The sequence below is a fragment of the Gouania willdenowi genome, chromosome 18 (assembly GCF_900634775.1).
Source record: "Gouania willdenowi chromosome 18, fGouWil2.1, whole genome shotgun sequence".
NCBI classification, from domain to species: Eukaryota; Metazoa; Chordata; class Actinopteri; order Blenniiformes; family Gobiesocidae; genus Gouania; species Gouania willdenowi.
This window is the reverse complement of record NC_041061.1, coordinates 2,562,894-2,575,757: the sequence shown is the minus strand read 5'-3', so window position 1 is coordinate 2,575,757 and position 12,864 is coordinate 2,562,894. Positions and strand designations below refer to the sequence as shown.

Genomic DNA, 12,864 nt, shown 5'->3' with positions numbered 1-12,864 from the left:
ATTCGTTATTTGTCAGTTTTAAGTAATTGTTCTTACTTTTTGAATTATATTACCTTAACCCGCTCACCCAATTTCTGCCACTTTTAAGCCAATATTGACACCTTTTTTTTACCACTTTTTCTGTCTGTTTTTGGTCACTAATATCGCAACTTTTAACCAATTGCTGTGGTTTTTAGAATCCCATTTCACCACCATTTTTGTTCACTTTTAACCTATTTTATTTCTGATTAAAACAAGGATTTACGTCTTTAAGATGACTATATACTATGGCCCAAATAATAGTTAACTTCCTGGATAACAGTGGATATTATTTAGATGAATAAATGGACCATCATTTTCTCATTTCTGCCACTTCTCCATCACATGTCAATGCCTTTTCTGCAGTTTTTCCACTTTTAAGACATTATCAGCACTAATAAACTCTTTCCACCACATGTCACATACGTTGACCCATTATTGTCACTTTTAACCTCTTTTCACCATATTTCATGCTTATTTTTTTGCTATTTAACCACATTCATGATTTGTCATGCCCTTTATTTAACAGTGAAAATGTCCTGAAAGTGGAAAAAATGTGCAGAAAAGGCATTGAAATTTGAAGGAGAAGTGGCAGAAATGGAAGTAATGTAGCAAAAATGGATTAAAAAGAGCAAAAATATGGCATGAGAATGTAATGGAAATAGGTTAAAATATAGCAAGTTTGGTGTAATTGCAGAAAAAGGAATAAAAATAAGCAAAAATTGGCTCAAAATGTTTATAAAAAATATTCCTAGTTGTTTGAAGGCATCTGGAGACCCCTACCAGTGTCTTCCGACCCCAAATGGAGTCCTGGCCCCAAGGTTGAGAACCCATGATGTAGCATAGGAGGAGAAGGAGGCCACACCCACAGGGAACGATTAAGAGGTAGGGAAAAAAGCAAGAAAAAGAAAGATAAAAATGACAATGTTTGGATGGAATATTAAGATCTATTTTAACTTTCTATGATGTCATATCTATACACACTTTGTCCTGTACATAGTCCCTTAGGTTTCTGCTGGTTCTTCTCCTTTGGTTTTCCTCCAAAACTGTATCTCCAGCTCGTTTCAAAGTGTATATCCAGCATATCCCCGGGCCTGATTCCCGGAGATGCTACAGATGTGCAACATTAGAAAGTTTATTTTCTACATTAGGGTTTGGATTTCAGACATCACCTTTCTTTGGTTTTACGCTAAAAATACAAATAAATATGTGCAATATGTTAAGGTTTCATTTATTCAGACACATTTTTAGGAAATGTAGTTTATGTTTTGACTGTTAACTGCCAGTCTTCTTCAGAGGCAGCTGCTGATGGCTTTTAAATAAATATGCTTGCATTATAGGTAAAAGTGCCCAAACCTTTTTTAATACACTGGATTATTTCTGAGTAATATTTACCCATCAGCCCTGGAAGTGTGTACAATTGTTCACAAACATTGTTGTTGAATATCAGAGTATCGTCTGCATATGTGTTTGTATATTAAATAGTGGCAGTTTGAGAAATAAAAACACACACTGATGAACTGTAAACCCTGCAACAAATATCTGTTTACGTACAATATATAATTGTATATAAATGGGATACATTGTATATACAAATGGAACAAATGAGTTGTGTCCATTAGTAACCTCCAATTTCCACTGGATGCGTCACAGCTGCGTAACGAGTCCGTCAGTCCATACTCCTCCGTGGACCTTCTATTTTTTTTTTTTTGATGAGTGAGTGGAGGCCAAAATGGTCCAAAAGTGGCAAAAACATAAGAATAAAAGAGTGTAAAGTGACTAAAATAGGTCAAAAGCAGTCAAGAGTGGCCAAAAAATGGGCAAATAAAGAGTAACCAAGTGGTATGTAATGACAAAGGGTATCTTAAATGGGCAAAATATGGTAAAAAACAGTGAAAAAGGGCAAACGTGGAACAAAAAGAGGCAACATGTAGAGAAAAAGAAAACAAGTGGTATTTATTGGGCAAAGTTAGCTTATTTTGATGAAAAGTGGCCAAAGAAAATTGAAGGAGAAAGATTGAATGAAAGTGTCCAATAGAACTTGCAAAAAAGGACAAAAAATAGGGGGGGAAATGATATTTATTGGCAAAAGGAGCTAAAATCTGAAAAAGTGTCAAAATGGGACAAAGGAAATAGGTAAAAAGGGATTCAAAAGTTTCCCCCTTTTTTAAAGTCTTCTGGAGGAATAATAATTAAAAGGAAGACATAAAAAGCCCCATGTTGAGCACCACTGACTTAATAACGGCTTCTACGTGGTGTTGCTGATATTATAGTAGACTGGTCTGGACACTACTGTAAATGCCAGTGCTGAATTTTTATCCCAGTCCACTCCTGGTTGAATCACAATAATTTCCAAAAAAGTAGAAGATCTACAGGACAGGACGAGTGGATTTCCTTCTGCTCCAAGGACATGGCTTTGTGCTTCTCTTTGTTTTCACTACAACTCACTATAAAGCGATATTACGCCCAAATTAGCCAGATCATTAGAGTCCTCGGCGCAACACGCATCACAGATTGGTGATTGACGGACAGCGGACACGCATTCAGTAGAAATCCGGTGCAAGGCTCGGGGAAAGGGTGGGTTGGGTGGTCTTTGGAGTGTCTGTGCCCGTCTTTGGGTAGTTTTTGGAGCGTCTATGCCCATCTTCCTCCTGACGTGAAGTTCCGACTCATGCTGTAAGTGGCGTTCGAGCCCCGGCTTCGACCCCAGGCGCCAAACGGGACGACAACGATGGTTGCGTTGTCTTCAGAACCGTACTGCAGCGCCTGGAAACCAGATGTTTACACAAAACACACAAAAACACTGTTCAAATCAGTGGTTCCCAAACAGGGGGATGTGTACCCCTAGGGGTGCAAAAGCACATTGCAGGGGGTACTTTGGAAAGACTTAACAAATAATTTCACAATAATTGGCAAATGTTCCTAGTTTCTTTTTAGGGTTTTTTTTTTTGGACAAATTCACCACAAACTAACAGTACTATTAATATGTTATTGTTACATTTAGTCAGACAACTTTTTTTAGGAAGTTTACTTTGATCTTCGTGTTTAATGCTTGGACACAGTTTTGTCCATGACATCCACGTAATAATTAGAATTGTTAACAGCCCTATTGTTCAATAATATACTATATGTTCTTGTAATTTATTGAAACAGGATTATTTTATGCTGTAGACCAGTGGTTCTCAAAGTTTTCCCACTCCCGTACCCCTTCAGACATTTAATGTGAACCCATGTACCTCCTACTCCTGCACACTTAAAAAACATAATAATGTAATGTCATATAAAATGTAGCCCTACAGTGAAAATTTTCACTGAATTTTTCCTATCCTGTTGTGGAATAATATATAAATAAAAACAATAATAATCTGTAAGCACACAATAAAACATCTTATTCAGAATTATTACTTGTACTTTTTTAAAATTAATTAGCCTACTGGCATTAATAGGGAGAAACCAATCTACCAAACATTTGTTGATTGAACATATAGCAGTGTTGCAACAAAAAAGTTCCATGTTTTTGTTTTTGTTTTAATTCCACTCGTTTTGAATTTGTAGATTAAGCATTAAGGAACCAATGTTGGAGACACAGTTAAAGCTGCAGTCTGTAAGGTTTTTTTTTCATAATCATCTTTAAGCATATTGTAATCCAAACTGTTCTGAGTGGACAGTGAATCTCCTGGCTCTGTAAATGAGCTTTAGAAATACAGGAGTGTGACGCTGGACTTCAGCCAACCAGAGATCTTTCTACAAACAGGGCAATCCCATCAGCTGTTTTAAGCTTCTCAAGCTACTCGTCAAAAGTCAATGCGCGTTCACGATCTGATGAGTAGGGACAGTGTGATGGCAGATATTCCAGCTTTTGGCTCAGCGGTTACACAACAAAGCTAGAGGAAAAAGGAAGATCGAGGTGGAGAAGCAAGCGTGTTCTGGAGGAACAGTCTCCGAGGATGTCTCTCTGACGTTGTTTGTGCGGTGGACTGCGCGTGATCCGCTTTCAGTCCGTGCAAAGTCTGCCTCACATACCAAATCGGAGAGAGAGAGTGAAAACAGACGAGATAAATAGCTTGTAAACCTAAGAGAAACATTATCTAAGATGGAGAGAACGGACACAATTAATTTGCAGTGTGGATGTGGAGTGTCTGTTTGCTCTGATCAGCTGAGCTCGGCTGCAGCTGTTTGTGTGTGAGGAGCGGCTGCGGCTGTCAGCCTCTTACTGTCCTCACTGCAGCGAGTGATACGTGCTTTCACCTCTCTAAAACATCAGAAAACTCTCTAATAACACAAGATAAAGTCCTTACATTTCTTACTAGTCTCTATGGAGAAAACAGTCACAAAGAGTTCCACAGTGTGTGCGTGCACATAAGCGTTCACAAGAAGACCAGTAAGTTTCATTCAGGGGGGAGCGTGGAGCGTCTCACAGTTCTACATACTGCAGCTTTAAGGGTTTAAGAGAGTCCGCTATTCCACAACTGGAAAAGCATATGAAATTATGGAGAGGGTATTATTGATATGAAGAGAGTACATGGACCAAAAAAATTGGGAACCACTGGTTTAAATGAATCAACCTTAAGAACAACTTCAATCTGATCAGACACCGTCACATGTTTGCGGCCCACAAGATGATGGAAGTTGATGAAAGTTGCCTCAGTTGCCCATCTCTGACTGAGTCTGTGTCTACCTGTTGAGTGATGACCTCTGCGGCCTCTGTGGGGTCTTGACACTGACTTATAACATCACAGATCTCCTGGTCACTTAGCAGGAAGTTGATCCCATCTGTGGTCAACGCCAGGAAGTTGTCGTCGGGGTGCTGCACCTGCAGAAACAAACAAGTCAAGCCATTTTTTTCTTTTGGATCCACCAAACTAAACCTGAAAGTCTCACGTTGATCCGTCGTATGTCTGGCTCCTCGATGACGCCGCTGGATTTGAGGTGGAAGTCTCCGATGCTGCGCGTCATGGCGAGACGCCCGTTTACGTAAGCTTCACCGACGCTGTTCCACGTCACGAAACCACCAAACTTCTGGATCCTGTTGAGAGATTTAGAGATTGATCAGAAGAGGCCTGGATGTTAGAGGGTTCTCAGTAAGGAGACCGGAAAAAAATAGATTAATTTCCGAATCGCGATTCTTATAAATATTCAGAATTGATTCAAAGAAGGAGCTTAACATGACATAAGCAGTTTGCAAATACTTCAGGACCACTTCAAATGTTGTAGCCCAATACTCAACAATGTCACTACCAACCATATGCAGAGTTTGCCTAACCCCCCCAGTGGTCAGAAGTTTTCATTATAGTTTTATTACATAATTCTAACATATTACTGTTATTTTAATGTCACAGATGTTAGTTCTACTTCAGGTGTGAGACTTTAGGTTGGTTCTTCTTCTGTTGTGCATTTCTTCTTCACAATATTCTCAGAGCTGCTGATGATGCTGTGACTCCAACAGTTTCACATGAAACTCTAAACTGCAATAATTGTAATGATTTAGTCATGGCGACCAAATCCATTGGTTTTCGCTGAAAGAAACTCAGAGCCTTCCAAGCCACAGAGGTTTAGAGGTTCTCTTTGTGGCATAGGCGAAGTTTGAGATTCTTACCGGGGGAGAGAAGGGCGAAAGAAAAAATAGAATTAAATATATAGACCGTCTCAAGTTTTGTGTCAACCATAATGTGTGTAACATATACAATAATGCAAAAATGATGAGTAACATAATTAATAATGTTGACAATACAAAAATTAGCATCAACGTGTTGTTTAATGTTGTAAATTCATGATTAAATCAATTCTTTCTGCTTCGTTTTTGCTGCAGTACCATAACATGAACTGCTGGGCACAGTGTCGCTTCACCATTTACATTGTGATAGAGAACTGAGAAAACAGAAGAAGAACCAACCTAAAGTCTCAAAAGTTAAGGACAATTTCACTGAAAACTTATACTACACAAATTTCAATACCAAAACTGTAATGAAAACTTTTGAATACTAAAGGGGCAATGCTCTCCCTACCCCACGTATGCTTTGTGGGTTCAGTATGTTGAAGATTTGCATATTTCTCTGAAGCCAAGTTGAAATCCAGACGGGTGGAGATTCAAAACGTTGACGTACGAACTCCCCCCATCCCGTTTGGCTCTGATGCTCTGCAACTATTTATACCAAACCATCTGATCAGCTGCTGCAGGAAATCTGAGCCCTGACACTCTTCTGTAGTGCAGTGGGATTTCTACTGGATGACAAATGAAGATGCTTGAAAATGCTAATCTGAACCATTTTTAAAATTAATTTTTATTCAAAAATTAGCCGGAGCAAAAAATTTGATTTTATTTTTATCTCAGAGGGTGAGAAAAATGTTAATGTTATTGTGCCCTCATAAGAATAAAACAAAACTATAAACTAAAATAAAAATAATAGGATAAAATAAAATAATTTTCTAAAATAAAAAAAATAGGATCTTAAGTAAAATTGATAGACTGAAAATAAAATAAGATTAATGTAAAATAATAAAATAAAACAAAATAATAGGCAAAAATGAAATAATAGACTAAAATAAAATAATACAATAAAATAATAATCTGAAATAAAATAATCTGAAATAAAATAATCTAAAATAAAATAATGAAATAAAATAATCTAAAATAAAATAATGAAATAAAATAAAAATAATAAGCTGAAATAAAAATTATTTAGTAAAATAAAATAATAGACTAAAATAAAATTAATGTACTAAAAATAAAATAAGACTGAAATAATGAGTGTTTATATATAAATATATTTATACTATGTTTTTTGGATTGTAGGAGGGAGCTGGAGTACCTGAAGAAAACTCCACACAGGAAGGACCCATATTTCCACCCCAGGGCTTGAACCCAGAACCTTCTTGCTGTGAGGAGGACATACTAACCACTAATCCACCGTGTGCCCCTTTTATATTTTCATATTCCTAATATTAGATATTAGGAATATACATGTAATGGGAGGGTGTGAACTTGAGGGTTGGAGAAATCTACACCTGAAAGGTGATGAAATGAACAGCACAGTAAAGACGTACCGCCGCCTCTCCTCCTTGCAATCCGGCGTGTGATCTTTGCTGAGTTTGTTGGCTCGTCCCTTCCTGCACAGCAACGCCCGGCTGTCTCCCACGCCACCCACCACCAGCTCCACGCCGTCCCGTAGCATGGCCACCGTCGCTGTGGTGCCAGTGGTCAGGAAGGAGGCTGCGGAGGTGGATATTACAGGTAGGTCAGGGTTCTCGTCAGCGCTGTTCAGCATAGGGGCTCCTACTGTGTATTTTTGATCCCCTATGGTATAATTTTGACCCACTAAGGCGTAATTTTGATCCCCTATGGTATAATTTTGACCCACTAAGGCGTAATTTTGATCCCCTATGGTATAATTTTGACCCACTAAGGCGTAATTTTGATCCCAAACGGTGTGGTGTCGCCCGCGACAGTGTGTTTTCAACAGCGTAATAAGAATAATAATGCATCAATTTTATATAGTGCTTTATCATAGACACTCAAAGTCGCTTGTACGCAATGTGGGTGAAGTGCCTTGCCCAAGGACACAATGACAGATACCACTGGGGTGACTGCCACCCCATTGCGGCACCTGGAATTCTCAGTGGTCTCCCATCCACCTACTAACCAGGCCCAGACCTGCTTAGCTTCCGAGATCTAACGGGATCAGGCATGTCCGTGTTGTTTAAACTCTCTTTTTAATCTGCATAAACCAGAAACACATCCATCAGCTCCCCTCTTCACCTGAGGACCCCGAGGACCCCTGCAGCCACTTTGTTGCCCACGCTGTTGCCTGTATGCATCCTCTGTTTCATAACTGTAATCACTAGTGTCTAATATAAACAGTGTTGCTTCAACCGCTAGCGTGTAGTGACACATGAAGCTGCTCGTCATATTTACAGATATGATATACACAGATGTGGATAGTGTTTGGTTGAAATGGGTTTGAGCTTAAAGAGACATTGGCTTCATTCTGGTCGGACAGACTCGAGCCGTGTTCTCTTGATTCAGGTCTTCTTTTTAGGTCCCATTAAAGCTCTACTGTGTGGAACCTCTGCTTTGTAACCCATAATCACCATCCAATATAAACACTGTGCTTCATAATCTCCAAATTAATGAGTTGGCTTTAAAGTAAGGCTGTAACAAAGATTTAAAAAAAAAAAAAAAAAGGAAACATTTTTTTAGCTTTACTTCACAAAATTTGGCCGTCAGTTATACATTTTTCTTTAAGAGAGTTATGCATTTCTAAATGTTCTGAGGAGGATGTGCCCGGACCCCCCTACAACACTCGTGTCAGCAGCGCTCGCTTGCACCCCACGCAATCCCCCTATGCTGTGAAAAATTCCTGGTAAGAACCCTGTAGGTATTATTTGTTTTGAGTTTCCTGGATGTAATAGGTATGTAATATTCTCTGTGATGTTATTAATCTAAATTTCTGGACTGTTTTGACGTCTGTTCGTGCCTCACCGTTGTTGAAGTAGCTGAGATGTGTGTGCAGAGCCTTGTCGACCTCTACAAAAGCTTTCTTCAAAACCTTTTCCAGATCTTCCTCATCCTCCAGGGCGTCTCTGTGACGTGAGACACATTCGGCTCAGGCAAGACATTCAATATTGGACATCATGAATATGAGAGGACGTGACCTACCTGATGAACTTCTCCATAAAGGTGTAGCAGTACTCAGCAGCGTGCGGCCCACCGTGGCCGTCAAACACGGCAAAGTATAGTAGGTTGTCACGGATACGGGAAACCCGGAGACGGTCTTCATTCTGCTTTCGAAGACCCAAAACAGAGGCACTGCCAACCCGAGAAAGACTGACCTGGTAAGAGAAATTCAGCTTTAAGATTATGTTTTTATATACCGCTGCTAAACGCTAGCTTAACTATTTAACTAATGTTGACTTTCGCTATCTTCGAAATCACATCCTAACGTACTACTCATCCTAAGTCTGACATCAAAATGAGTATGTAGTGTGTTCACATTATGTAGCATGAAAAGATTGACGGGCGGATTCACTAAGATCTGAACTAAAATGTGGTAAACCAGTTGCCCCCCTAAATCCTTTGATGAAGTGGTTTCCTCACCTGCTGCGAGGAATTCACTAAGATTGCATCAATGATTAGTGCAGGAGCAGAAGTGGTGGAGACCACCCTATTTAAATGAGTGTTTTGCTCGTTCAATGTGGAGACGTGAGTGCACAGAAGCACACGATGACTTTTGAGGAAGTTACATTGGAGGCAGATGGACTTCTCTGTCAGCTGCATAAACATTTAATAATGCAGAAAACTAAATAAATTTAAATAAACAACTTTAAAACCTAATATTTTTTCCCCCTATTTTAATGTAGCTGCTCCGTCAGGTCCTGTAACTTTGCTCTGATCAGTCCATGAAAAATAGGCAGATTTGGACAGAATCCGTCCTATTGCTCAGTCTGTCAATCAGTCTGCACCATTTGAAGATTATCTACTGACCATCATCCAGCGCAGGTTGGAGCTCCTGAGTAGCGCTGCGTCACCACACTCTCATATGTGAACATTGTACCATCAGCGATCACTGCGTAAATTACGCATCTGATCAGCTGAGTCTGGCCTGACATCAACGCGACACGAGAGCTTTACGGTCAAAACATGGAGAGAACAACACACACACACGGGCACACACTTTTCATTTTCTTATTCGGTGGCTGTTAATATTGACTATTGTTTTATTTCAATTATTTTCTTAGCTGGAGCATTTTTTTTTCATCTCCGCTGTGTTTTGTGTCAACAATTACTGTTATGGATCTCTGCACCTGCTTGTCAGTTGTACTATTTTCCGGTGCTAAAACAATCACATTAATTTTTTTGCATTTCCTCCTCCCATTTTTCTGCTCCCCTTGTGAGATCTGCCTACTTTAAATATTCATTAGAGGGAAATGTGCTACATAAATTGGGACACGCAGCAGCTGCGCACTCCTGATTCCCTGGGGTTTGTACCCTTTATTAGTTTATTGGTACCTGTGGAATGGGTTTTCCATATCGGATACTGGATGGCAGCAGTATCGGTTCTTCTACCCGGTTGTCCCAAATGCCAAATGAGTCCCAGGTCACGGGGCGCCCACTGCCATCGCTGTCAAAACGGGCCGACCCACTCGCTCGCCGTACGCCCCCTACGCCGAGCCAGGCCCCAGCCCTCTTTGGTATAATCAGAAAAAACGAATTATCGTAAACTGTCAAGTGATCACTTACACACTTGGATTGACCACAACCTGGACTCTTCTCACTTGTGCATTCACGACGGTTGTTGAGTTGACGGTGTGTCTGGTGACAGTGAAGGTGCCATAGCGGAGAAGACCAAGCAAAACCGCAGAGGACATGATGGACCAAGTTGCTGCTGTATTGTTGTAATAAACCAGAGATGGGAACTTTAATCATAGCAGGACCACAAAAATGTGATTGTATCTGGTCTGAGGGCCAAATCTAAGCATTAATACAGGAAAACAAACTGTTTTGTATATTTGTTTTTGTCCTTTTGTGTATTTTTCTGTAATTTCTTATATTTTTTAAATAACTTTTTGTAATTTTGTTGTCATGTTTTGTATCTCTTAGGGATACACCAAAATGAAAATTCTTGGCCAAAACCGAAAATGAAAAAGACAAGGCCGAAAACCAATACACGAAAATAAATTATGCTAATAATTAGTCTCATTGCATTTATTGGTATAAATGTGCACTAACCTCACTAAAATTATAACATCGCGATTGTATGAATTAATATTTATTAAAAGAATGAACAATGCACAATATGAAAGTCAAAAACTACGCTGTTTGGCTGCGTCTTTACAACATCCGCTTTGGTCGGGATTTTTCAGTGAGAAAACTGTTTCGAAAGCCAAAAATGCACTTTTGGGCCATTTTCGGCTGAACATTTTTGGTGGCCGGAATTTCGGTGCATCACTAGTATTTTTGTTGTTCATTTGTGTATTCTGTAATAATGTGCATTTCTTTTGTTATGTATTTGTAATTTTGTATGTTGTTTCTTTTTGTGCGTTTGTTTTGGGGGCCTCACAAAATTATATCGAGGGACGTATGTGGCCCCCGAGCTGCCAGTTGCCACCGAATATTTTCGGCCAGAAATTTTCAATGCATCACTAGTATTTTTGTTGTTCATTTGTGTATTCTGTAATAATGTATATATCTTTTGTTATGTGTATTTTTCTTTTTGTGTGTTTTCTTTGGGGGGCCTCACAAAATTAGATTGAGGGACGCATGTGGCCCCGAGCCGTCAGTTGCCTATGTACAATCCTTCCTGTAAGCAGGTGAGCTTTAAAAAAACAAGGTATTTCTACAAGCTCACACACAGAAGAATCAAAGGCAATAGATCTACACAGTTTATTCTTTGACATCTAGTTTTCGGTCTTAAAGGAACTTGCGCAAACAAGTAACAACGTTTGATTCCCACTGCTGATATATTTAGAAATAAAGTGGCTCTAGCGTTACGTAAGGTGTTACATTGTGACCCTCACTTGCTTTGCCAGAACAGTGAACACACTTCAACACATGTGACCTGAAGCTGTTGATAAAACACAAGAATGGACACAAGTGCACTGAGGGTCTACATAACTACTACACCAAAACGCAATTAGCACAAATTGTCCTTTTTGACTTTTGAATTAACAGAATTAAAAAAAAAGTTTACCAATTTGTTGAAAAATAATGAAATGTAATCAACTTGAGAATTCTTATTAGTTTTTAAACAGTATCTGTTTTTATATTTTTATTATTAAACAATTACTAATCCTAATTATTATTATTATTTTATGTATTTAACCAGCCAAGATCGATTAAGAACATACAGTTCCTATTTTCAAATGTGGAAAGGGAGAAGGGACCCTAAAAAGAAAAGCAAGACTAAAATTTAAAAAACAAGACAATGTTACGCAGTTGTTATCAAACTTTTTTAGTTCAAGTCCCCCCTTTGTCCGACTATAACATTTTGCCTAGAATACTATGAAAAACAACTATAGAGCATATTGATGTAATGAATGAGCATTAACACACATTTTTAAGAATCCCATTTCGTAAATAAGTGGAATAAAATGGTGTTTAGTGGCTCCTAAATAGAGTTTTTTTTAAATAGCTTTTTTTAAAACATAATTTCCGGTCATCTCCTGCCTTGTATTTTCAATTCATGTTTTAATCAAATTCATTTCCATCATCATTATTACAACTAAAAATAAACATTATGAAACCCCATATTTTTAATGCTTTCATTTGTTAATTTTCCACTCTGTCTCAAGTACCCCATGCAGTGCCACCGCGTACCCCGAGGAGTACAAGTACCCCCATTTGAGAAACACTGATCTAGAGACAATGAATTAAACTAACAAACAACATAAAAATACAATACAGTATCAGGATATATATACAAGAATATGAAAAACAATGTTAAAAAAAAACACATAAACCACAAAGACAAAATAAAGAAAATATTAAATCAATAAAATGTCAACATTTAATTTGAATTTCAATCTTGATTGACGGGCTATGTTGTACAATCAAATAAACACATACATTAAAACAATTCACAGCAGCCTTATCAACCAAAGTCTGGCTTTGTAACTTTTAAAACCATAGAACTGTGAGATTATTTCTGTTGCAGTTTCAGAATAAAATGCGTAGTAGAAATGAAGACTTAAAATGGCGCTCAGGTAAACTCACTGTTTAACTTTTATTCACGGTTTCCCGCTGGTGCCGTTTCCGTGGCAACGAGCCACCTGTCAGTTGCCCTCGCGCTGAGACTCGCTTGGAGCGCGAGGGCTCGCCTCGCGGGCTTTTAAATGAGCCCTAAAGCAGCC

General features: G+C 38.7%; 1 protein-coding gene across 2 annotated transcripts; it reads right to left on the bottom strand.

Moving 5' to 3' along the window:
* Positions 1–1,957: 1,957 nt before the first annotated feature.
* Positions 1,958–12,864, bottom strand: LOC114480580 (protein phosphatase 1K, mitochondrial-like). Of its 2 annotated transcripts, none has more exons than XM_028474847.1 (9): positions 12,728–12,864; positions 10,276–10,400; positions 10,025–10,201; positions 8,675–8,847; positions 8,498–8,598; positions 7,063–7,228; positions 4,900–5,044; positions 4,697–4,831; positions 1,958–2,784 (listed from the first exon to the last, which is right to left on the bottom strand). In XM_028474847.1, the coding sequence occupies exons 2-9, from the start codon at positions 10,381–10,383 to the stop codon at positions 2,653–2,655; spliced, it is 1,137 nt and encodes a 378-aa protein (XP_028330648.1). In that variant the 5' UTR covers positions 10,384–10,400; positions 12,728–12,864; the 3' UTR covers positions 1,958–2,652. The 2 variants fall into 2 exon arrangements, with proteins under 2 accessions (XP_028330648.1, XP_028330649.1); XM_028474848.1 differs by having other exon boundaries at positions 10,291–10,400.